General features: G+C 36.3%; 2 protein-coding genes and 1 long non-coding RNA gene across 3 annotated transcripts in view; 1 reads left to right on the top strand and 2 right to left on the bottom strand.

The window, feature by feature from the left end:
• Nucleotides 1–379: 379 nt before the first annotated feature.
• LOC135088341 (thioredoxin reductase-like selenoprotein T homolog CG3887) lies at nucleotides 380–1,714 on the bottom strand. The gene is made up of 3 exons (XM_063983190.1): nucleotides 1,379–1,714; nucleotides 1,094–1,223; nucleotides 380–860 (listed from the first exon to the last, which is right to left on the bottom strand). The coding sequence occupies exons 1-3, from the start codon at nucleotides 1,537–1,539 to the stop codon at nucleotides 543–545; spliced, it is 609 nt and encodes a 202-aa protein (XP_063839260.1). The 5' UTR covers nucleotides 1,540–1,714; the 3' UTR covers nucleotides 380–542.
• A 666-nt stretch (nucleotides 1,715–2,380) lies between these two features.
• LOC135088342 (uncharacterized) lies at nucleotides 2,381–5,640 on the bottom strand. The gene is made up of 3 exons (XR_010261022.1): nucleotides 5,325–5,640; nucleotides 4,767–4,853; nucleotides 2,381–4,649 (listed from the first exon to the last, which is right to left on the bottom strand). It is a non-coding gene; the product is annotated as an uncharacterized LOC135088342 (long non-coding RNA).
• Nucleotides 5,641–7,609: 1,969 nt separating this feature from the next.
• LOC135088173 (uncharacterized protein C05D11.1-like) overlaps nucleotides 7,610–27,286 on the top strand; it is a 29,255-nt gene continuing 9,578 nt past the window's right edge. The window contains exons 1-12 of the mRNA XM_063983061.1: nucleotides 7,610–7,880; nucleotides 8,043–8,388; nucleotides 8,507–8,609; nucleotides 8,677–8,799; nucleotides 17,332–17,445; nucleotides 18,006–18,158; nucleotides 19,873–20,142; nucleotides 20,448–20,590; nucleotides 22,901–23,009; nucleotides 23,345–23,515; nucleotides 24,278–24,514; nucleotides 24,786–24,905. Coding sequence (XP_063839131.1) covers nucleotides 7,742–7,880; nucleotides 8,043–8,388; nucleotides 8,507–8,609; nucleotides 8,677–8,799; nucleotides 17,332–17,445; nucleotides 18,006–18,158; nucleotides 19,873–20,142; nucleotides 20,448–20,590; nucleotides 22,901–23,009; nucleotides 23,345–23,515; nucleotides 24,278–24,514; nucleotides 24,786–24,905 — 2,028 coding nt within the window. The 5' untranslated portion in view covers nucleotides 7,610–7,741. The remainder of the gene's footprint in view (nucleotides 7,881–8,042; nucleotides 8,389–8,506; nucleotides 8,610–8,676; nucleotides 8,800–17,331; nucleotides 17,446–18,005; nucleotides 18,159–19,872; nucleotides 20,143–20,447; nucleotides 20,591–22,900; nucleotides 23,010–23,344; nucleotides 23,516–24,277; nucleotides 24,515–24,785; nucleotides 24,906–27,286) is intronic.

Consider the following 27,286-nt stretch of genomic DNA (forward strand, 5'->3'; position numbering starts at 1 on the left):
CTACCTCCAGTAGAGGTCACAATACATTTCATGTACCAAGACCTCCCTCCCAGTGCTTTAAAGTTTGATCCTTAAACTTTCGCAGTTATAACCAGTTTCAAAAAAAGAGAACACTCCATTATGGATAACTGTCATAATAAAAGCCTTTGTTTAATGCTATTAAATATTTTATTGAAGGTTTCACAAAAGAACAAGTTCCTGAAGTATTACAGAGTTGAATTGCCGCCTGACTAGATATTCTCTTTTTACAAGCTTCTATTTAGGTTTTGATTGTGTAATTAACTGAAATTTTATTTTATAAATTTTAAACTAGTGCTGTTTATTTGTACTTAAAATAATAAAGTTAAGGAAAATGCACTTTTCATTTAGTGAAACTTGATTGAAAGTAATGCTATAATATGGATTTGCTCACACCAGTGCAATTAAATGCAAAATACTAAACTAAAATCCAACAAACTAAAGATTTTTCACTTTTCACATCATTTACACATCCCTCATATTTTAACAGAAAGTACATTGTTAAATAATATTACGATTTAGTATTATTGCACAAAATTGTTTGGCATGTCTAATTTGGAGAACTGTAAAGTATTGTCAATTATTTGAAATAGTTCCGGAGGCTGAGGAATCCTTCCAGTCTCCAACTTTGACCAAAGTGGTATGTTGTTCAGTGATATTTCAAATGCTCCAGATGATACTAATTGGCCCTCGATCATATTCGCCAAAAAGAACATCATCATGCAGGCATACAACTTGTTCTCCAAACACCAGCTCCACCATGAAGGCTGAGGCTTGTTTAACCATGCAAATATGTTCACGCCGCTTAGTATGCACATAATTAATAGCATTTTACCAAATCCCTGAAAAAAAAATGTTTATAATCAATGATTTTGAAAGTTGATTCTTATTTTGATTGCCCACAGTTGTTTGTACATTTTAGTAGCCAATATAAAAGTTTTTTATTATTTATTTTTTTCTGCACTACAGACAGTTATTATTGCTTACTATCATTATGATACTTTGGACACATGGAATTTCAAAGAGAACAAGTTTCAAGTTATTAAAATACAGTGGATACAAATATTATACTTACAATCATTCTAGAAAGGTACATGTTTAAACCAGGAGGGTCGTAATTGGCACCAATAACGGAAATTTCCGGATACTTTTGTTGTATTATTCCTGCATAGTCTTCAAATACTTTTCTATAGCCACACGAATAACTGGAAACAATGCAGGTAAGATTAAATAAACCTGCTGAATACACATGACCTATAAATAGCACATTAATATCTTATCTTGGAATTTGTATTCATACCATTTTCTATGTATTATTGTACAAAAACACAAAACACTTGGGTTAAAAAGGTAGGCTTACCAATAGTAAATATTCATTATGTGATGCCCTACTCCTTGACCAATTTTTGTAAGGCTTTCAGCGTCATTGTCGCTAGCTTGTGCGAAGGACTCTGCACATATCAATAGAATCACAACGGTTATCACGATAAAACTTGAAAGTGAACAAATATTAGACGACATGATCCTAGGATGGCTTCTTGGGTTGTTTATCTTTTTTCAGTGGTTCGCAAGTAAGATCTGTTAAACACCAAATAAGTATTTTAAGAAGAATGAGTTAGTACTAATTCACTTTAATTAGCGCGTTATTGCGGAAATTAAAGAAAAGAAACCACACTATCAACCACTTTACAGGATGACAGACAAATTCAAGAAGACAGCTCTATCACAGATAAAAAAGTACAAAATTATCTGTCACAATCATTGAGATACCAAATTGATGGAGTGGCCCTATTGATCTATTACAAAAAATTCATCGACACATTAATGACAAACAGCTGTTTATCTCTTTCTAACTTACCCACATGGTGACGTATGAAAAAAGAGATAAATAATGTTTGGCCAATACTCATTCTGGCAACATTTTCATGTGACGCCAGTACACAATTTGGGAAAGGTACAACACCAAAGAGCATAAAAGAGTAAGAGACGGCACTCCATAGATATTTTTCGAGCTCACGCACACATATGCATTTTAGAGAACGACCCGCAAATCTTTACCAACCGCACAAACTACAGGCGGAGCTACCAACATAATGCCTTATTTTCTGACAGTATTAGTGACGTTCGTAATAACTTATCGATTATCGATACTTTGCTAGGGTTGTAATTGCATATCGATATCTAGTATAGGAACCTTCAATATTTTAATGATTACTATTTTTATTTTATACTATGTGTAAGTAAAACGAAGTTTTGTAACGTAAATTATTTATTTCGAAATAAAATAGGTATATTACAATAAGTATTGAACATGACATAGCAGTTGTAGGCATGAGGAATTATTGAAAATTATAACAAAGTACAGAAATGATAATTTTGTAAACTTTTATTTTCACAACTTTTTCTAAGAAAAAATAGGATTTTTATTTATAAACATCTTTAATTTTCTTATCAGCTGATCGAACCTCAGCCTCAAGATTACTTTTCAATGCTTTGTTGCTGTGCTTTTTTACTTTTGTCAGCAAAATTGTTTTCACTTTTTATGAAGCTGTCATTAATGATTTTACAACTTTTTCTTAGAAAAAGGTAACTTAATATTTTAAACATCTTATCATAAATTTCTTTATTATGTTGTTGACATTTAAACCAACTAAAATTACAATTTGTACTCAACATTAAGAAAATGAATTTTCCAACATTTTCCATATATATCTGGTCGGCAATATGGTCATGATAAAATTGTTTAGCTTCATTTACGGTGGTACATAATTGAATTGTTGGATAAACGAGACTTTTTTTATCATGCCACCATTCGCGAAGAGATATATATGCATACAAATCATTGTCAACAGGAGTTTTCACGCTCAAACACTCTTCACAAATTAAACAAGAACTGTTCTGTAATAGTTTGGCAGCTAAATACCCGCTTACATATACTACTGGTTGGTTTTCAAGGCTACACAAATTTTCAATGGGCTGTTCTAAGTTTTCAGGGTCCGGGATAGACAACACAGGATAAAATTCAGTGTCTGTGGAATCTTGAACATTAATTTTTATTTCTGTTGTTTTTAAATTAGTTTTTAAAATGTCTTTATATTCCAGCATATGTTTATTGTTGTCTGCTTCACAATTAGCACTTCTGCTATGAGGCACTTTCAGCCCAGTAACCATGCTTGTTTTAAGCGCTGCAGTAAAGTGCGTGATAGTGGGATTTCTATTGGTTACACTGTGTTGCCTAATGATTCCAAATAAGTTTTCCAGAGAGTCTTGGTTAAACTGTCTAAGGTTCATATATTTAAACCCTTCATTCTTTAACTTTTCCCAAATATCGTTTAAGGATTTGATAGATATTTGATATCCCTTTACGCATTTAACATTTTTTAGTATCGTGTTTTCTGCTGTTATAAATTTTATGGTTTTTAACTTATCAGTATAAAAGGTCCAAGACTCAATGTGATTACTTGATGTGGAAACATTTTCCCGGATCCCTTTCTTTACGTCATTTAAAGATGATGGACCATTTGTACAATCAAATAGTTTATCTAACTGTTCAATCACAAATGCTGTATCATTGCAATCAGAAACTTCTTTCCATGCCATCATTTTTAAAATAGCTGCCACGGTATTACTCAGAGCATGCGCAGCATACTTCACCCTCATCTTAGTTTTGAATGTTGGATTTACAATGGTACTATTCAGTTTTTTAAAATTTAAAAAATTTCTGTTGTGTTCTTCTGCAACTACCAAATGCCTCCATTGTGCAATTTTTCCATCGAAAGACATATTTCCACTTTTAAAGAAATTGTTTCGTAATGATTTGAACAAGTGAGGGATGTCATAGATTATAAAAATTTTGTCATTATTTACAGAGAAAAAGTTGCTATCTATGCCTTGTCCACAGTTTCTTTTTAACATGTTAAGAGCTCCTATATTTGTAGATCCCTGATCACAAACTGTTGTTAGAACCATAAATCCGATTTCTTTTAATTTTTTGATGATGTCCGATATAATTTTTGCCAGTTTTGCTGTTGATATTGTGCCTTCCACAAAATAGTGCGCAATATATTGTTTGTATTTATGTTTAGCACCCTGTATCATAAACACTAACGCATGGTCTGCAATTTTCTTTTCTCGTCCCATGTTCTCGCCCTCTCCATAATCCACGTAGCCATCCACTTTATCAGCAATTTCGTTATAAATTATCCGTTTCTTTAACGCCATCTCGTCAAATATTAACGAGCAATATTTATTTTCCTTTGGCATACTTGATGCTTTTGCCTCTAACATATCAATTATATTTTTATTTATACCAGGCTCCATTGGTATATTTTTTAAAATCCTTTGGAGCGTTTTAGTGCTTGGTAGCGTAAACAGCTTTTGCATATAGCGGTATGCTTTAGGGGACCGTTTAAATATAGCCAAAGCATATATTTTGTTGGCTAAAGTCCACCTTTTTCCTTGTGACTTTTTTTTGTTATTCTGCACTACATCCTTTACTAACGATGTCAGCACTTCCGAATCTAACTTGTCTAAATTCACTCTTGACTTCGCTATATTCCTTATTGTTTTTTTTGCATTTTGTAACTGTCGCCAAAGCCTCTTCTCTTTAATTGTAAATGTTGATGAAGTGTCTGTAATAAAAACATTTCCATTAGTAAAAAAAACAACATTAAAGCAAATTGAATTGAATATTGGTTAATTAATCAGCAATTTTACTTAGTTTTTTAAATTAGGATGTTTTATCTTACCTTTCATTTCAATGTTTTTCTTAGGTCTTTTATAACTGTGGACTAATATTTCTGCCTGTGCATCTTGATGGCAAATGTTTTTATCATCTGAAATATTATAAATATGCAAATTAGTTTAAAATTTATTTTGTTGTTTTATGAAACATATTATTTCCAAATCAATCAATCATTATCAAGTTTTAAAAAAATGCAAAGACAGGATAATGATAGCTCTTCTCATAAAATATGAAGCGTGGGCCCACCTTCAATAACAATGACATAATATTAAATTAAAGGCATTTAGAGGTTTTAATGTTCTGCATTCTGGATGCGGTCTGCGGGTATGTCAAGACAATCTGTAAGTGGTCGTGATAAGGCAATCAGTCACGTGTGCTTTGCGTTCTTTGTTCGTATCCGCACGGTCAAATAGCATTAATATAAAATGTACAGAAACCTAGAATGTTGTACATATAAGTTCATTTTGACCTGACTGCAGACTGCAGAACGCATCCAGGGTGGCATTCTTTAGTTTGAGGGAAGGCATATTTTAGAAGGTAAATAATTAGTTTGTACACTTACCATGAGTAATGGGTTTATAGGTCATATGTTCTGGTGCATTGGAAGTAGAAGGAAGAGGTTCAAAAGTTGTTTTCGCAGAAATACCAGAATCTGGTATATCCACAGCTCCCAAACATGTTGAATTTAGTTGTTTGGTTGTAGTTGTAAGGGGAACTGAAAGCAGATAATGAAATGTGAATTGGGTAATAAAATGTCATGTTCTTACCCAACTTTAGGGTACAATCAGTCTAGTACATGTCTTGCTCACATTAAAAATTACTAGCTTATAAATATTATTAAACTAGCTGACCTGGCTAATTAATGTAGATTGCCTAAAATTTTTCAAATTGGTCCGGTACTTTTTTTGAAGAATTTGTATTACACAAATTACTAAAGTCCCTCTAACTCAACACACATTCTAAGCTAAATTGTGTTACGAGTGGGTTTACTACAATATTCAAGCTGTGGGGTTCTAACCCGCACTTTAGGCTATCTTGGCTTCGAGTTACGGAGCCGATCAAATACAAACAAACAATTAAATATTTCCTTTTTATATTATTAGTATAATTTTAGATAAACATACCTCGTTCAACTGGATTTGACTTCTTTAGAATGCAATATGAATGATCATAAAGAACTGTAACAAAGTATAGATATAATTAATAATTGAAATTATATATTATTTATTGATAAGCATACAACACATGTTTGTGGTTACAAAGAAAGAACCTTGTTAAATTGCATTCGGTTAGTTTGTTTTGGAAACCAAAGAAAATTAATTAAGACATCTAAATAATTCAGAAAAATTGATAGTAAATTAAATTTAAAAAAAATAATTGAAGTCATCATCATACCTGTCTTGAGGTTTTCTTTATTGGAGTCTTTTACATGAAGAGGAAACTCTGTCAAAACTTCATCTGGCAAGATGGGATTGCTCAATTCCAGTGTTGGAATAGCTGAGTTCTTCAGCCGAGTTCCTTTGGCATTGAAGGATTCAGGAGTGAAGTGCCCACCACAAACAAACTTCAGTTGGTGTAACTTTTCAATAGGTACATATGCTAAGTCTTCTATGCCAGCATTTTTAACCCACATTCGACAACTGAAATAAGAAATACCTATTAGAAAAGAAAAAGAATAACAAACTGAAATTTATTCATCAACTAATTTCTTTTAGTATTGTTATGCAATTCATTTACAGAGTACGAAACAAAATACTGAAATTAAAAATTGGTTATGGTTATTTACTGTATGATTAAAAATATTAATCCCAGCCTTTAAGTTTACACAATCAGTAAAATTATCTTGTAATAAATGAGTGTTATTAGAAACTTACCGGTCAGAATCCAGAGGAAACCTACTCAAAAGTAAGGGTGATCCACCACGACTTCGCCTCTTATTACAAATAACGCACTTCTTGTTGTTTCTACTCTCCATTATCAGTAGAAGCCTAAAATGAAATAGGTATTAATTAAACAAAGCCTATAATTTCTCTCCAACCAGTGTCAATGCCCTGGTTCATGCATTTACCAGTTTTGAAAGTACATTTACATTTTCATCACATAGGGTTGTTTTTAATGAATAATAGATTTGTAATAGATCTAATATTTCAAGTAAGTAGATAACATACCCATTAAACAGAAAAGTAAATAAGAGTTTAAACTTCTGTAGAAGTTGAAACACAGCTTATTTAAAAGAGTCTCTATCTCACAAAAAACATAACACTGAACAGCAAACTTTATCACGCCCGATACGGAGGAACTTAATCAACTCAACGTAAACGACAGAAAAGTTTATTTACAGTAATATTGCACCAAATCTGAGAAAATAACTTCACACGAATCAATTCGCCGGTTAAAAACTCAAACTCAATTGACAGACATTTTTTTTCATTTGTCAAACTAACAATACTACCAACATAAGGACACTAACAATTATTTTTAGTATGGTGGTATTGATCCGCGGGTTCCCCTGCTGTAGTGAAATCAATCCAAAATGCACTTTATTGCTTATGGGATAAGGTTGTATATCAATTGCTACATATAGAGACTAGTTTTTGAATGAGAAGTGTCTACCCACTGTACAACACGGTCGCAACTCGCAATATAGGGTTGGGTAGCAGCTGACAAAATATTTGTTTACTTGAAATATTATTTTGTCAGCTGTTGGCGGTCATGTTCCTTTCCCATATCGTGTCGTAATCGTGTGTACCAAGCACGTTTATTTTATAGGTATGCCCGGTCCATAGTATATACGTCAATTCGGATTTGTCATTCGCTATTTCTGCTACTGTCATTGCTGTCAAAATTTCACAATCTGTGGTAAAAAAATTCGGGCAGGCGAGCCGGCCGGATCGCTTTGTACCAAATTTTTATAAATTTCGCATTGATTTGTTGTTTTAGATATTTATTTCAGGGGTAAAGTAGCGTAACCATTGCAATATGGCTCATTTTAAATTAATATGCTCGACGAAAGCTTCAGATGTTATTCCTGTTAATAAATACGTGTCGGAGAAGACTGGTTTAACCGTAATCATAGCAGAAACCGAAGGACCCCTTGTGAATGGATTTTTCTGTCTTGGTAATGTTAAACATTTGGTTATCGTAATTATCTAATTTTCTCTGTTCTAAAGCTGTTGTAGCGTTGGCAATTTATAAGTCATAGTCATAGGCATTTATTCCATTATATTATATTATTGGGTCAGGTTCTATAATTTTTAGTAATGAAAATTATTTTGTTTAGCTACGGAAGCCCACGATGATGATGGTCTGCCTCATACTTTGGAACATCTCATTTTCTTGGGTTCCGAAAGATACCCCTATAAAGGCATATTGGACCTCCTGGCGAATCGGTGTATGGCCCATGGAACTAATGCATGGACTGACACTGACCACACATGCTACACTATTTACACCGCTGGGGATGCAGGAATGCTGACCTTGTTGCCGATATACTTGGACCACATTTTGAATCCAACTCTCACCGAACATGGCTTTTTAACCGAAGTCCATCATATTGATGGTGACGGGGAGGATGCTGGAGTAGTATATTGTGAAATGCAGGGACGTGAAAATAATGCTGATAGCAGGTAAGTGAATAAAATAATTTTAAAATTCAATATTATTTAAATAAAAACATTTGAAATTTTACTTGTAACAAATGTAATTTTATTACTTGACTTGAAACATATTTATTTTTTGTTTCAGATGTGAACTGCGTTTGCTTCGAGCAATGTACCCAGACAGTGGTTATTCGGCAGAGACTGGTGGAATCATGAACAATCTCAGGACTTCCACTGATAATACGAAAGTAAATACATATTTTACATAGATTCATTATTTATTGGGGTAGTGTCTGAACATTGTTCTGTTTCCAGGTAACCAATTTCCATAAGAAGTTCTATCGTGCAGAAAACCTCACAATCATTCTCACTGGACAGATCTCGGCAGAAGATGTGTTCAATGCAATAGCCATTGTGGAGGATGACATCATTGCAAAGGTGAGATACAAATAATAAAGGGGTCTGACGCAGAATATACACACGTTGCAAAATAAAACGTAATAACTTTGTTGTAATGTTATCTTAATCGATCATTTCTGTTTAATATCCATTTGTTCTATTAACAGACCTGCTCTTATTGTTCTTTTTGATTGATTTTTTGCTATTGCCTCCTTATAGCATTTTCCTCCTTGTTCTTACTTCTGAATATTATGAGTCATGGATTTAATACACTACTTATAGGTAGTACCTACATCTTCATGGAAGCATTCATGTAGTGATTATCCTTATTTTCAAAGACTAGTTTCCTTATCTTAGGTCACCACTGCATTTTAATCACATCTATTTCATTGTTCTTGTTGAGAATTGTATATGATCATATTTTATATAACATAAATAAATAAAAAGAACATAAATAAAGCATGGTAATAAATAAATAAATGAGAGTATGGAATAATGATAATACTGGGGACTAATGTAGATGAAAAATTCAACTAATAAAGAAGCAACGAAAAATTTAAAACCAATATGCTTATGTGCTCAGAGTAGGTTTTGGCATTTGCATTTTGTGGATGATATCTTTATAACATAGTTGATGTGATCAGAACAGTTCATTAAACTTGTGACCAATACTTAGGTGTGAAGGTCACCCAATTTGTTTTATTGTCCGATTCATGCACTTATTATTAGGTATAGATTATAGATCTGATACAAAGATAGAGATTTCGGTATTTGAAGGGAGGGAGAGATCTTTATAATATTTATCACAAATTGCATCTTAATCAGTTTGATGGTTTAAGCGTGAAATGGCGGGTACTAAGACATTAACTTACTCCGACAAAAGTGTCAGAGTAATTCAAACAGGATTGCTCATAGTAATCTTTATAATGTAGGAGTCTAAAATATTTTCCATAATAACTTTTAGTGCTGTAAAACATGTTTGCTTGGCAGTTCAATCGTGTTATTATTTTCACAATAATTGTCGCCCAATTTTAATATAGGTCGTTCTTTTTTTATTTTGAATTTTAATATTTAGTCATAAAGTTGTCTATCGTATGTGAGTGGTCTACGATCTAATCGAAACAAGTATCATTGCTAATCGGACTCGTATTGCGTGACTCATGATCTATTATCCCCTTCCCTCCGGACCGCCGAGGTGATCGGTCGTGTGCGTGAGCACCTCCGTATATTTTATTTTTTTTTTTCCAAAATATCACACTAAAAATGTTCCATCTAAATCGCGCGTGCTACTAGGAGCGCATCAAACACAGGAGACACACCGGCCCATGTGAGTACGAGACAACACTGTAAAAAAGGATAAATATACCTCACGCCTGTCACCTGTTTAACCGAGTGAGCGAGAAACGTCACTGTGCCAGCGGGATAGATGTATGCCACACGGTACTGCGCATCGATTGATCCCGCCTCATACTCGAAAGAGGCCTGCGCTTACGCACGCTCCGCCCACAATTCTCGTACACTTGCCGACGGCTTTCTATCACAAATAGGCCTAACTCACTCCGGGACGGAATACTCTCGTGATTGATATGCCGAAAACAGCACATTCCCCTCAGCGTAATACGGCAAAAAACCCAAACCCATCACACGGACCGGACAAGGACCCTAACAGAGCCGATCCTCCTAACACCGCAGACCGGGAGACACAGCTAAACATTACTAAAAGGACAAAACGAAAGGACTGCGAAACCCCCGGGGATTCATGTTATTATGAAAGCAAAATCGATGACCTGCGGGAATCTCAGGAGAGCCGATTTGATACTCTCACGAATGCGATAACAACATTAATACAGCAAAATAAAGATATAAAGAACACATTGGAATGTATGTCCACAAAATATGACAGCCTTCTAACTAAGGTTGAGTCGCTTGAGAAAGATAATCACCAGTATCGCACGCAAGTTCAATTGCTTGAAGATAAAGTAGAATCGCTGGAACAACAACTTAAATCCTCATCCATCGTTGTGCGTAACGTACCAAAGACTGATTCGGAAACCAAGCAACACTTAACTAGCACGATTCAAAACATCATCACAACTGTAGGATCCTCGCCCCCACTGCAGGAACTGGAGGTACGGGACATTTACCGTAACAAATCATCTGCTATTGTCGTAGACTTCACCACGGTTACACGGAAGGTGGATCTCGTCTCCAAACTCAAACAATACAACAAAGCAAAAAGAGGTAAAAACGAGCCTCAACTCAACACACACAACATAAATCTACCAGGGCCGGCCACTCCAATCTACATCTCAGACCAACACACCACAAAAACTGGGTACCTGTACTTCTTGGCAAGAGAACAGGTGAAGTCAAAGAGACTGTTCGCGGCCTGGACCTCGCATGGTAAAGTTCTGGTCAAGACAGGAGACGGCGAACCAGCCGTAAGAATAAATAAAGAAGAAGATCTTAAAAAAATCCTATTGTAAATCACTACTCGGATTTATACGCAATACTACTCATAGTTAGTTTTAATAAGGAACTGTAATAATATTATTTATTTAATCGTGGCTTTAATGAAGACTTAAATTAAGTTTTAACTTAAATTGTACCTACTAGCTTCTAAATAACAAATATTGCATTGATTCTGATAGGCAATTATTGTGTGTACTAATCCTTTTATTCATTAAATTAGAAATAATGTATTGTTTTTGATTAAATAGGCGGCAAGTACAAGAGAAAAGAGAAACTGTTATAATATAATTTGCACTATACTTGTAACTGTGATATGTATACATTATTACTAAGATATTGATTAATTATATCAATTTAACATAACTTTGCTAACCGAAAAATCACACAACACACTTAATACTTAGCGCACGCAAATAACTAAACGTATTACTACTACACTATATTATTATTATAACCAATAAATCGAACTACTAATTACCTACATTATTTGTCATTAGTCTCAAAACACAACATTTCAAAATACTTGTCTACAAATAGGTACGAATAAAAATAAAATAGCATATTAGGAAAATTCAAATAAAAATTCTTATTAATATAAGGAATCTAACTACATATCTCACCAAGAAATACCTTATCAGTGTAATAAATTAGTTGTGGCTATTATGGGTACATTAAATCTAATTTGAAATTAATTTAATAACTGAATTGGTTATACATATTACATATTAGGCAGTAACTTAAGATATTTTACCTATTTTCATATAAATACCTGGCAAAAATATATCTAAATAAGTACCTTAACTGAACTGGAAATACTCTTTAGCTCAACATAAACAATAATAATATAAAATAATACAAAACTATATTTTATCAGTAATTAAAACTATTAGGCAAAACATTCGTAACAACATATTAAAATTAATACTTTACTTTCAATTTTAAAATCATTGTTTAAATTAATTTAAAATCATTGTCTAAAAATAATTTTAAGTTTTTACTATAATCAAAAGACAAATAAAATAATATAATTAGATATAGCATAAAATACAATTTAATAAAAAGACAAATTTTACACAATAGACCGAATTGTTATAATTGTCTACATTTTTATTGAATTTGCAAATACGATTACATTATTGGATTATAATTAGTGATAATTTGTTGTTTCTACTGTAAGCTAACAGTCGCAAACCTTTCTATTTAAAATGGTTCAACATAATGATATTGAAGTCATCCACACTGGCTTGGACTCAATCACAATAGCCAAATCAATGTCATGTGACATAGAAGATATTAAGCCCCACCTAAACTCAAATGGCTCCAATCGCAATCTTAACATCATATCTCAAAACATCAGAAGCATAAATTGCAACTTCAGCGACTTTACGGTACTTGTGGAGCGCTCTAATATAGAATGGGATATAATAGTGCTCACAGAATGTTGGCTTCCATCATCCCAGTTACTCCCACATTATGAGGGGTATGTACTTAATGCGACCACGAGTCACAAAACCCAAAATGAAGGCGTCGTTATCTTTCACAAAAAACATCTAAGATGTTCAGTGGAAGAACCTAAGGTGGCTAATGCAAACTGTCTAATACTAAAAGTTAACAATGAGTCCTGTATAGTTGCTATATATCGTCCTCCTGCTGAACAAAATACACTTAGCTTTATTAATGACCTTGACTCGGTCTTGAGTGGTGTTAGGAACTTTGAAACTATTGCGTTGTGCGGCGACATAAATATAGATATCGTTCCAGATACAACTGACACTCGACATTATGACTATCTAACCATGTTGGCCAGTCACGGCTTACTACCGGCCCACTCAATGGTCACACACGGGCGTACGTGTCTCGACCACATGATTCTCAAAACCAAACTTGACGCCCATTGTTTTGTGGTGGAGTCATCGGTGACTGACCACCAATGTGTTACACTAACTATATACAAAAAACAAATACATGACATACATAGGAGAGAACTGGTTCGGATAGACTTTGCCAAACTTACCAGTGACATATTATCTCTCAACTTTCAGCCGGTATTGGCCTGTTCAGATGCTAACAATGCAGCTAATGGTTTCATTGAACTACTTACTTCTGCCATAAAACAAAACACCAAATTGTTAAAAGTCCCAACTAAGTTTGGAACCAAGAAACCTTGGGTAACGAGGGGTATGATACGATGCCTTAAGAATAGAGATAATCTACATAAAAAATTGAAAAAGGACCCGAACAATGAAATTCTGAGAGTTACGTATAAAAGATACAGGAATTTCTGTAAAACCGCACTAAAAAAAGCACGAAGGGACTTTGAAAAACGGGAACTCGAGGAAGCCTCTGGAAATACCAAAAAGTTATGGGAGGCCATTAAGACAATCACTAATATGAAAAGAGCACAAGACCATTCAGCTTGTCTTATTTCTACTGACGACCCCCAAGGCAGTATTAATATTGCTAACTCATTCTTCGCCAACATAGGGAAAAAACTTGCGGAAAAATGTATCCCCACTCCTAACGCCACACATCTCATTTATACTTTCAGGGACAGCTCACCTTCCAACTCACTAGTCATACTACCCACTAATCCGGATGAAGTTAAGCTATTAATAAGTGGGCTAAAATCAAGTGGTGCAGTTGGCTCAGATCAAATCTCTACTAATATACTAAAAAAGTTCGGACATCAACTTGCTGAGCCGATTGCACATATTTGTAATCTAGCAATTACATCAGGGGTCTTTCCGAGTGCCTTCAAAACTGCGATAATCAAGCCCATACATAAAGGGGGGGATAGAGACCGTGTTGATAACTTCAGGCCAATCGCAATACTTCCTGCAATGTCTAAAATCCTTGAACGCTTGATGAACAGACACTTAATAAACTTTTTAGAAAATAACAACCTTCTTTCTACCCAACAATATGGCTTTCGGCAAGGGAAATCTACCAACGATGCTGTCCATGACTTAACAAATCACATTATTACCAGTCTGGATAGGAAGGAAAAGTGTCTGACTATTTTCCTTGACCTCGCCAAAGCGTTTGACACGGTATCTATCCCCCACCTGCTGAGAAAGCTTGAGAGAATCGGGGTAAGAGGAACTCCACTCAAACTATTTACAAGCTATCTTACCCAAAGAAAACACAGAGTCAGGATAGATGACCGATTGAGCGATGAATTGGAGGTGTCTTTTGGTATTCCACAGGGTAGCATAAATGGGCCAACCCTCTTCTTAACCTACATAAATGGACTCTGTAATCTTGAGTTAATCAAGGGGAAAATTTTTACTTTCGCAGACGACACTGCCCTCTTCTTCAGCGGGGATAGTTGGGAGGAGGTTTTTTCCGAGGCTCAACAGGGACTCGGCGTAGTCACTAACTGGCTACGGAATAACATCCTGACTTTGAACACCTCCAAAACCAAGTACATCACCTTCGCACACAAGAGTCACTTGCTTCCCCCCGCCGCTTTATCTATTACTGTCCACACTTGTCCACCTGGAAACACTTTTTGCTCGTGTCCTACCCTAGAAAGAGTCGAGACATTGAAGTATCTTGGGATTACCCTGGATCAAACCCTTTCCTTCAAACCGCATGTTCAGATTCTCACGTCTCGACTCCGTAAACTCATATATGTTTTCAAGACCCTTAGACACGCAGCTAATCGGGGAACTATCGGGATGGTCTACCGAGCTCTCTGCCAATCAATCTTGGATTATTGTATCACCTCCTGGGGTGGTTCAAACAAAACTATCATGATCCACTTGGAGAGAGCTCAAAGGGCTGTTCTGAAAGTCGGTGCAGGCCTTCCTTTGCGCTTTCCTACAGTGACTCTTTATCAGAAATGGGACGTCCTTACAGTCAGACAGTCCTTCATACTACAAACAGTATTAAAACAACATTCCGAAGTGGTATATAGCCCGAGCCTACACGAGGGTAAGCGCAGGAAAGGCAAAGTGTGTGAAGCAGTACCACTGAATTCCCAACATGCTCACCAATACTTCTGTTTCCTTGGTCCCTATATCTACAACAAGCTTAACAGTACTTTGTCTTTATATCCTCTCCACAAACTAGAATGCAAGAAAACTGTTACACAATGGTTAAAAAATCTGGATTACAACACTACAGAAACCTTATTACGACCTTTACTCTAACTGTAAACTATGCACTAACTTTTAAACTAGGCTATCAAAACATAAATAAATATTCTAACCAACTATTCAATTATCAACTACATAAATTAGTAACTAATTAATCTTACTTTTCCTTACCTAAATAATATAATATAAAATCTAATATTTACATCTAATAATAATAAATCTAATATCTACATTTTATCACACACTTAAATTGTTAGAAAAACAGATTTTTGAAATTATGCAATTAATTCTATTTATTGAATCGGAATTCATTATTATACTTAGCGATAACAAATTGAATTCCGAATAATAACAAATGTTAAACCAGATTATTTACTTAGGATAATTATGAATAATGTTTGTTTTATATGGAATTTTTATTGTTTTAAACAATTTATATAATTTATTATACATACACTCGCATTTTCGGCTTTTAACTTGGGATTGTAATTTATCCAATGCATGATTTACTTAAAATAGGAATAATGTTTGTTTTGAATTATTTAAATTTTTATTATTTTAAACAAATTTTACTCTTAACCGATTTATTTTATATTTTATAATTATACAAATATACATACACTCGCATGTTCGGCTTTTCACTTAGGATTGTAATTTATCCAATGTATGATTTTATTGTTTTTAATGTTTTATTGTTTGTCTGCTAGCGCATCACCTTATGTACCTAAGATACTATGCAAACAACCTGGGGGTGGAGCACTGGTGACCTGAAATACGGGTTTCTCTGAAACCTATATCAGGCACCAGTCTCTCACACGCAAGATGCCTCAAATATGTAATACTCATTATAAGAATGTAATTTTTTTTTTGTGTGTGAGAGAAATAAATATGATTTTATTATTATTATTATTATTATTATCACGCCATTGACCACAAAAAATCTATAAGCTCCAGTTAGAACATGAAGTCTGGTCTGTATGCTAAATATTTCATGTTTATTGCTGGTAGTATCTAGATTATATGGCAATTAAAAAGTAATTTGTAAATAGACAGAAAGACAACAAAGCCCAAGCCTAGGCGCAAACCACCGAGATTTAGTTGGACCCGATTCTAATTTGTATGAAGAATCGGCCGATACCTAATCGGTGTAATGTGGTCTGCAACTAGGCTGTTTTTTTAAGATTATTAGCAATTTGTATTGCACAAATTACTAATAGTCCCGTTAGCCCTTCGTGGTAAGCTAAATAAGCTTGTGTTACGAGTGGGCTCACCACAATAGTCGAGCGAGCGGCGGTGGGATTCGAACCCGCGTTCCTCGGATCTCGAGTCGGCTAGTCCGACCCCTTCACCGTTCGGCTATCGTAGCTACAAATACTGAAAATATTTTAGATTTAGTTTAGTGACTTCAATGAATTCTTGCTTGTTGATTTTATCATTATACCTACGTATGTAGGTCCTCTATTATAGCAAATTCTTAGCAAACAAATGTTCTCATCATGTAGTCTGCCTCTGCGTCATCTAGGATGCATCACAGCGCATAAATTACGTTTGATTAAGGACAGACATCAAGGTCAAAACCTTTAAAGAGCTCTTATTCACGCGATTTTTGAAGCAAACCGTTGAATGTTAACTACAGTAGAATCTAGATTATTTGAACTTCGACTATCCGAACTTCTATTATCCGGATATCCGATTATTCGGACTCATCTTTCACGGTTCTAATTACCGATTTAGAGCCTGGACCCATCAAAACGGCATGGCGCTGCTGCCATCGTAAAACGGTACAGAAGCCATCTTGGTTCATTGTTAAAATGGATTCATCCAATAGTCTAAAATGATGTTTTAAAAACCCCTATCTATTGTAAAAAGTTAATTATTGTTTCATTTTATTTTGAAATCGATTATCCGGATTTTCGATTATCCTGAATACCCCTGGTTTTAATTGATCCGGATAATCGGGATTCTACTATACCTACTTAAAATAATCTGTATTATTCAGAGAGCGAAGGAACCGCAGGAAGATTGGGTGAAGCCATGGCAGACCATCCCTCCTATGCCGAAGTATGGAGAACTCAAGGAGCAGTGGCCCGCAGACACCGAGGACTGTGGTCAGGTATACATTCTCTTAAATCTTGTATTGATGCCCTGACCAGTTTTAGTCAATAGTAGGTTTAATATCTACAACTTATTTCAGTCTAATGAATGCACTAAACATAATATGCATCTTACAAAATATTACACAATGCCGTAAAGCAATCTTGCCTTGGAAACGACACTTCATTATTTTATTCATATGAATATGACGACTATCAGGCATACAATGTTTTCATAATTTTACTTGTTTACAAGTGTTATCTAGTTTCAAAACATTTTCATGTCAAGTAACACCAAAACCAGTGCATATTGGTTGAACTCCAAAAAAGTTATCAGATCTTATGCAGAGCCAAGCTCTCATCATAACGTTTTGTGTGAATACTATTCCTTTAAGTTCTCTAAAATCCCTACACCTTAAATCTTAAAATGTTTTAGAGGTTCATACATTCTGTTCGCATGCGCGAGCGGTAACGTGCCAGTAAAAACGCGTCGTCTGGACCAGCTCATAGTCAAGTGATTTGTCCGTTTTTCTTGGCCTCGTATATAAAATAGTAATAAATCATGTATAAAACACCCCAGGTGCTGTTCGGCTGGCGCGGGCCCATCTTGCTAGAAGACAACGCTATGAAGGACCTGACAGGGTGTGCGGTTCTACTCCGCTACCTCTGTGACACGGCCGCGGCGCCGCTGCAGAAATGCCTGGTCGAAAGGGAAGACGCCCTCGCCGGCGATGTAAGTTGACTATTATAGTTTGTAGTTTCACTGCTGAGCTAACTTGTGTTTGTAAATATTCTCATCTCGTAATCAATTTTGGTGATCATGGGGGCAGCTGAGATTGTAGTGAAGTAATTATTCGCAGCAGTTTCCTTGATGCAAGTTTTGAAAAGGTATACTTAAATAGAGAATTTGTCCCAGACTTTGAACTGCTGTGAATATAAATTGCTCGCCACTTATATTAAAGATCAATCATTTGGAAGCCCATTCTCAATGGATTAATGGTCCTGAGTTGGACTGCTAGAAATCATTTGTAGTGAAAAGCATTTATTGATCTTCTGGGCTTTTTCATTGAAGTGATAGAAACATGTAACACACCGGGATGTTGAAGATAATTTCTAAGCATAAGATAACTTCTTCTCCAAGTGTGCAAGTTGGGCTTCCCGTTTCTAACGCTACTATATTGCTATCTTCTACATGAAAAAACGCTTTATTAATCTCATGACGTCACTTAAACTCAACGCGGATGCCATCAACGAGAAACGTACGTATGGACTAGTAACTAGGAGTCTATATTTCATCAACGTTTCACGATATTATGACGTAGTTCTAGTAGTTTTATAGATTTCTAAACTCCATGCTTTTTCGTTGACGATGATAGGTTGTGTCGGGGGATGTTTTTTTTGTTATACGCCACATGATGTGTGTTTGTGTGCGTGCGGCGGCGCTGCTATCGCTTGCTGCGCGCGACGCTGCGTACGCGCTTAGTGACGTCACGCTTCCGCGCGATCCAGTGGATACAGGTGACGCAAAATGAAATACATAATCTGTGGAAGGATGTGCCAGATTTTGTTCAATGAAATAATACAATGAATCATTTCATTGTTTTTCTAGTAAACCTTACTACACAGTTGACAAATAAATGAATGAGATTTAGAACAAGATGGAACTCTGATATAGTATTTGTGTAAATTCCATTCACATACATTTCTTAAATAGATTAATGTTTCCGAAATTCATATTATGTTATAGATTTGTTGTGTGCTTATGTAATTTCACAGTTACAGCTACGTCTAATAAATGGGTTTTAAACTCTATAAAATCTGGTACTATCCAATAAGTGTCTGCTGTTATATGGGTATACTCTGACCTTCCATTATCTGATTCGGAACCAATTTTAATTTCGAAATTATCGTTATCTTCTTTTTCCGTTTTTTGTGTGCGTCGTAGTAGTTGATGCATTTTCTGTGACATTTTTATTTTACAGCATTTTATGTTCAGCATTTTTAGTTTGTTGGTTTTTGTTGGCGTTGTTATGGTATATTCATATTCTTACCTCGGTGGGCCGTCGCGAGTTTAATTTAATTTATCTGTGAAGAGCTGTTCTGCATATGCTACACTGTGTGTTGTAGACTTGTAGCCAAAGAAATACCCTGCCTGTTCATGGGGTAATGTGAATATACCTTTATTAATTGATATGATAATAATTTAATGTAATTGAACATTTCATTCTTGATGAACATATTTTTTTCATCCAGTGCGAATTTGTTTGTGGTTAAAGTAAATAATGTTTTATTACATTATGATGTCACCTGACACTGGGTTACCTATGACCCACGTGTCCAATATTTTTGAGTGACCTTTTTAAAACAGAGCAAATCATAACATTAAAAAACCATATAAATAACCCAATCTTCTACCCAAACGACTAACATGCCATTTCGATCGGCAGGTCTCATACAACCTGACGGAGAATATCGCGTCACTCATCAAGATCGAACTAGACAATGTGCCCATGGACAAGTTAGAACTGGCCAGAGACGAGGCTCGGAGGTGTCTAGGAGCGGTCAGGTCTGGCGAGGAGCCCATAGACATGGACAGGATGAAGCGACTGCTGAAGAAACAGCTGAGAGAGAGCCTGGCTAGTCTGGAAGCGGACCCGCATCACGCCGTGGCGTTCAGGTGCATCGGTGACGCGCTGTATTCTCAGAATGAGAAGGACGTAAGTTTACCAATGATGTTTTCATTGCCATGTACTAAAAGTGTTTAGCTATACATAGGTTAGGGGCTATTTTCATCTCTTGATACTTTATTAGGCTTGGGCATAGTCTGAAAATTTAGCAATACCAAGTGGTACTGAGCTGTTGAAGAACAGACGACAGATGGAGTTAACTGGTTCTCAACTGACTTAGCCTAAAACCTGCCCTGAAAAATGCGGCAGATTGTACTACAAATTGTCTTGACAAATCATATGGCTATTTCCGCCTCTATTCTTCATAACTGATGGTTTCTTTCCCTCTATTCCAGTTCGTAGACCGCATGAACCCGCAGTACCAGCTTCAAGAGCTGCTACAGGAAGACGCGGCGTACTGGCTGGGGCTGTTAAGGAAATTCTTCACCGATGACCTGGTCACCATCGTGGGCTCGCCTAGCATTGATCTGCAAGCAAAGTAAGTGCTAGAAGGACAAAAAAATGCTACACAAATATATATATTTATGATATACAGGGTGTTAGGTAAATGGGTATATGAGCCGACACTAGCCCATGTTAACAAGGGCATATAAATGGTATGGTGAAGTCAGAAATTTGATATCATCATTTTAATTTTTTAAATTTTCATACAAAAAAATTTTATAAAGTCCGATTTGTATGAAAAATAAAATAATTAAAATGAAGATATCAATTTTCTGACTTCACCATACCATTTATATGACCATGTTAACATGGGCTAGTGTCGGCTCATATACCCATTTACCTAACACCCTGTATATCCGATATACAGGGTGTCCCGTAATGTAACGTCAAGCCGGAACTGGGTGTTGAGGCAAGTTGTGCTGGTTATCAGAAAAATATAAAAAAAAATCTATGTGGCATATTTTAAAAATAATAGGCATTTAAAAAAAATCAAAAAATTCTACTCCAGGTGACGGTCCTTTTGCTCGTGTTGCCACAAATCTTCACTTTTTCCAAATTTTTTTTTTTGTTATGTAACCCTGAATAATGCTTCTCTAAATTGTTATCAAAATTACAAAACCAGCTGCTCCAGCTTGGATGAAAAAAATACATTATTCCCAAAAAAAATTTCAAAATAAAAATTTTGCCTAGTTTAAACTGACTGTACTGAAAAAAAAATGTACTGCGCGAGTGTGGCAAGTGACGTCATAATTTGGCGCATTTAGTAAGGATTCCAAAATGGTATAACACTTGGTAATTTTTTGCTGTAATTGTCGACAATTTTTGGTTTTTTGGAAATAGTCCCGTTTTTAACTTTATTTACCTTGGTTAAAAATTATTATTCTAATGTGCCCAAAATTCAAGTTTCTGTGACTGACTACCGTACAGTCAGTCACAGAAACTTTTGTCACCATGACAGTAATTAGTAGTTGACATACTGTGACAAAAGTCACCCGTGCGCGCGCGCCTTTACTACCTGTTCTGCCTGCACTTGTACTTGGTAACAGGGATAATAAGGATATGAAGTTTCGGTTATGGATACGGTTACGGATATTAGAATAATATTATACCGGTTTGGGTTACGGTCACGGATATGAAATCATTTCAGATTATCCGAAAGTCTCGGATAATTTCGGTTACGGAATTATTAGAATTTCAAAAATGTAGGTATAATACAAATAGCAAGATGCTGCGTGAGCGTGACCCACATAGCTACTTTATGTACCAACTAAGACGACACCTATGTATGATAAAGGTAAAACAGGCTGGCATATTAGATGGTGCCAGCGAATGCCAGACAAGTTGGTAACTAATATTAAGATTTAAGGTACAATTCCAAGACGGGCCGCAGACAGCAAACTGCAACCGCAAACTGCAAAACTATGAAATCGGCAGCGCGGCATTGCAGCTGCGGCGTGTATACTGCAGATTTCATAGAGTTTTGCAGTTTGGCCTTTATCCGAAACTATCCGTAACTTTTGAATCAGTTTCGGTTACGGTTATGGACATTTTTTTATTTCGGATATCCGATAGTTTCGGTTACGGTTACGGATATCCATAACATCCCTGCTTGGTAAGATGGCCCTCTCCGTCCCGCTCATACCTTTTAAAATGGCTTCTCCACCTCACTTAAGCCAGAAACTTGAATTTTGGGCACATTAGAATAATATTTTTAACCAAGGTAGATAAAGTTAAAAACGGGATTATTTCCAATAAACAAAAATTGTCGACAATTACAGCAAGATTTTACAAAGTGTTATACCATTTTGGTATCCTTACTAAATGCGCCAAATTATGACGTCACTTGCCACACTCGCGTAGTACAATTTTTTTTCAGTACAGTCAGTTTAAACTAGGCAAAATTTTTATTTTGATATTTTTTTTGGGAATAATGTATTTTTTTCATCAAGTTGGAGCAGCTGGTTTTGTAATTTTGATAACAATTTAGAGAAGCATTATTCAGGGTTACATAATAAAAAAAAAATTTGGAAAAAGTGAAGATTTGTGGCAACACGAGCAAAAGGACCGTCACCTGGAGTAGAATTTTTTGTTTTTTTTTAAATGCCTATTATTTTTAAAATATGCCACATAGATTTTTTTTTTTATTTTTCTGATAACCAGCACAACTTGCCTCAACACCCAGTTCCGGCTTGACGTTACATTACGGGACACCCTGTATATCGGAACCCTGACACAAATAGTCTAACAGACCTGCCCTTAGCGCCTTGATGTTCCACTATTTCCACTATTGGGCAATGATCAGGCCTTATTTAAAGTGTTTGATAAATCAATTATTTTATTTTAGAATGGCAGAAGAAGAAAAAAATAGGATCGAATCGCAAAAAGAAGAACTGGGTGAGAGTGGATTAGCTGAAAAAGCGCGTCTGCTCGAAGAGGCCACTGAATTTAATAATGTAAGAAACAAACTATTTATTTTCTTTCAAATCCTCTAAAAAGCGTGTTTTAGATTTCGTTAATAGTCGCTACTCTTCACATAGATATCATAAGAGGTGACTAACAGATAAATATATGAACATCAGGCCTCCACGCCCTGCCAGCGTGAGGAATGTACGCCAAATTCTCAATTTGCCTCTGGTAAAAGCAAACATCATTCTCCTGCAGAAAAAAAAAGACGGTGATGATGATTAGTTATATAAAATGCTTTTTGTAGAATCTCCCCGTTATAACTGGTTCAGTTTCCAACCTGATAGCGTGAGCATTGATGGATTAAATGATAATGTGATTCCAGCGTCCACCGCCTCCCGGCACGCTAGCGTCGGTCCCGGTGCCGTCGTGCGACAACCTGAAGTGCCACGTCATCCAGACCTGGAGCACGGGCGGCGAGCCCTGCCCGCACTTCGACCTGAAGGAGCTGCCTCTCTACACCAGGGTGCACAGCTTGAAGACCAACTTCGTTTATGTAAGTTCAAAATATTCATGTAAAGATTCATCTTTTTTAGTTCACTAAAGCCTGGTCCGTGAGCACGTAGAATTTTGTCCAATGACCCCAAGCTACCCATCCTTATCGCTCGCCCGTAATTATGTTGCTGTCGCGCTCGCACACTCACTGCGGGCGCGCGTCGCACAGTCTCGACAGCAATATAATTACGCGCGAGCGATAAGGATGGGTAGCTTGGGGTCATTGGACAAAATTCTACGTGCTCACGGACCAGGCTTTACACTGAAATGTCCCACCGACGACATTGACAGAAGGGCGCCACCTTCTTCGTTCAACTACATGGTTTCCACCGTGGCAAAAGTCGGAACTAGCGATCCGCTATTGACGGTGGCCCCCCTGTCAGTGTCAAATAAAGGACAGTTCAGTGTAGTTCTTCTCTATTATGTATTCAATAGTCTTGTTTTCAGGTTACAAGCCAGTTAAAGAAGATACCAATCTCAACGCGAATAGTGTTTTAATCGAACTGTAGATAATATTAAAAAATCATGTCAATCGAATCTATACTTACTAGTGTGAGACGCTGCGCGCTTTTTTAGCGTGGCAAGTAACGTCATGGGATTGAAAATTTGCATGTTCTTCATGTTTTTAGCGATTAAATATTGAAAAAGCGCTGTATTCGATACAAAACTTATTTCCTACGTTAAATAGGTAGGAATTTATTTTTATTATTTATCAAGGAAACGAACAGCGACATTGTTATAAACAAAATTTCAAATATTCCAGATCAACCTAGTCCTAGACATGACGTCAGTGGAGCAGAAGTGCCGCAAGTGGCTCCCTCTGCTGCTAAACGCGTTGGCCGAGTGTCCAGTCCGGCGCGGCGACAAGCTTATCCCCCACGAGGACGTCATCTCTACCACTGAACAGCTGACGGTGCTGTTCTCTAATAACATCGGCTTCAATTCCGGAGGAAACTTCTCGGTTGGAAGCTACGGGAATTTCTTGCATATTGATACAAGGGTAAGTTATAATTTTTGCTTGGTTTCTGATTTCTTTATTGGTTACATTGTCCTTATGTAAATACATACATAATGTGGGATGCAAGACGAGTTCCTACACTGTGGAAATAAATTGGGTTACTTTTTTTTTGTGATTTACATTACATTATTTAATTTAAAATAACACATACAACCTACGTCATAAGTCTCCTAAATAGGGGTCGCCAAATATTTTTGTCCACTTTCAAATTAACAAAACAAAATTTATTATGTAACATGTTCGATTTTTTTAGTGTGAACCCCAAGATTACGAAGAGGTTGTGAACCACTTGTACGAAATTCTGTACACAGCTGAACTGACCAAAGAGAGGTTGCTGGTCTTCGCACAGCGGTTGATCAACGATGCAGCTCAGGTAATGTAAATTCCTTGTCTATTTAAAGAACAAAGTATAAGACTGTAAGTAAATACACTCTTGGAGGCGGGAAGGGAAATAAAGTAAGGTTTTGCGTCTGAGGCACAGTACAATACTGTTAAGTCCGTTACGAGGGATACTTAAATTACCACTCAAATTTCTTATTATTTGAATATTTTTTATAGTTTACTTTATCGCCAACTTTGTAAATGTATTTGTTTGTTCCTCCATAGTGTTTAATCTGCGAGCACTGGTTTTGTTGTACGTTATTAGCAGAAGATGTGAGTGACGGTGAAGGCGGCGTAGGTTTAAGTAAATCTAACCGCGACCTAAGTTTATGACCAAATACTAGTTCAGCTGGTGAGAACCCTGTGACGGAATGCTTAGAATTTCTGTAATCGAAAAGGTATTTAGACATTTTTAATTGAAGGTCGTATTGATGACTAGCCGAAAGGATGCATGATTTTATTCCTTTCTTAATGATTTTAACATAACTCTCAGCTTGGCCATTACTAGCCGGGTTGTATGTTGGTGATGTTAAATGTTCAATACCATTAATTGCACAAAATGTTTGGAACTCACTAGACGTAAACGCTGTTCCATTATCACTAACGATTGTGTGTGGTAATCCATATTTTGACATAAAATCATACATATTTTTTACTACATTTCGAGAAGTCGTTGAGGTAGTCATATCGTAAATGTCAACCCACTTTGTATACGCGTCAACGATAACTAGATACATACGATTATTAATTGGACCCAAAAAATCGATATGTATACGAAAAAAAGGTTTAGGGGGGTATTGCCAAGGCGCCAGGGGCGCTTTTGCTGGTGTTGGTCGAAGTTGCCGACATATATTGCAAGAGTTAATCATATTTTCTATATCATTATCAATACCTGGAAACCAGAATCGAGACCTAGCTTCACATTTTGTTTTTACAATGCCGAAATGTGAACTGTGCAGCTCCGATAGCACCTTAGCGCGCAAAACCTCCGGCAAAATTACCTTGTGTCCTCTCATTAAACATCCGTTTTCATAGGACAATTGCAGTCGACAAGAGTGGAATGGTTTTACGTTTATATCAACCATTTTCCTTGGCCATCCCTTGAGAACGTAGTCGATTACTTTACACAAGGTAACGTCGTTTTTAGTTTCCTTACGCAACTCGTTTAACGTTATAGGCAAATTTCCCTCCACAATAAAGTTGACGTAAGACGCCCGGTCCACGAGCGCCGCCGCGGCCGCTGCGTGTGCGCCTCCCTCCCCGCGCGGGGCCCCCCGCGCGTCCGGGACGCTCGCCCGCGACAGGTAGTCTGCGCTGTTATCAGCACTACGCACGTATTCTATATTATAATTGTAGGCACTGAGAAACATCGCATACCTTTGTAACCTGTTTGCTGACACTTCCGGTATTCCTTTATGAGGCCCAAAAATGGATATAAGTGGCTTATGATCGATTCGCAATAAAAAGGGAAAAGACCTTCCGTACAAATATTGGTGGTATCGACGCACTCCAAATACAATGGCAGTAGCTTCTTTTTGTATTTGTGAATATCGTTTTTCTGCCGAGTTTAGTGTTCGCGAGGCGAATGATATAGGCCGTTCTAACCCGTCGCTGCCTATCTGTGATAAAATAGCACCTAACCCGTTCGGGGATGCATCTACGGTTAATATTAATTTTGCCTGGGGATCGAAATGTGCCAAAACTTGATCCGACATTAAAATTTTTTTTATAAGTTTAAATGCCTCATCATGTACTGATGACCAATGCCATTTAACTCCTTTTTTTAGTAAATCGTATAAAGGACTAAGGACACTAGAAGCATTGGGCACAAAATTCCTGTAATAATTCACCATTCCTAAAAAGGATTGTAATGAATTAACATTATTAGGCACCGGGGCGTCAGCAATCGCATTCACTTTCCTCGGGTCTTTCTTTAACCCGTCCCTATTAATTATATAACCTAAATAATTAATTTCATTTTTGAAAAATTCGCATTTCTCTTTTTGCAGGGTTAACCCAGCATCCTGGAGTCTTTTGAGAACTATGTGTAGTTTTTTTAAGTTCAGTTCTGGACAGTTATCAGTTACTAGGACATCGTCTAACAGGCACAGGACACCGTCCAGGCCAGCGAGTATATTTTCCATAGCCCGTTGAAATATCGATGGCGCGCTTGACAACCCAAACACCAAACGAGTGTAATTAAATAGACCACGATGCGTATTAATGCATGTAATGTTTTGTGACTCTTCATCTAGTAAAAATTGGTTGTATGCCATCGACAAATCTAATTTTGAGAATTGTTGTCCTCCGTGCAATTTTGAAAACAACTCGCTAACGGTTGGAAGCGGATATTGCTCGACAAGTAATTGTTTG

Source organism: Ostrinia nubilalis, chromosome 3 (assembly GCF_963855985.1).
Source record: "Ostrinia nubilalis chromosome 3, ilOstNubi1.1, whole genome shotgun sequence".
NCBI lineage: Eukaryota > Metazoa > Arthropoda > Insecta > Lepidoptera > Crambidae > Ostrinia > Ostrinia nubilalis.

Excerpts from the sequence above, each read along its gene's own strand:
- LOC135088341 (XM_063983190.1), bottom strand. The coding sequence starts at position 1,539 with ATGTCGTCTAATATTTGTTCACTTTCAAGTTTTATCGTGATAACCGTT. Across the intron at positions 1,224-1,378 it reads ATAATGAATATTTACTATTG|TTATTCGTGTGGCTATAGAA; the intron begins GTAAGCCTACCT and ends CATTGTTTCCAG. Across the intron at positions 861-1,093 it reads TGTACCTTTCTAGAATGATT|GGATTTGGTAAAATGCTATT; the intron begins GTAAGTATAATA and ends TTTTTTTTTCAG.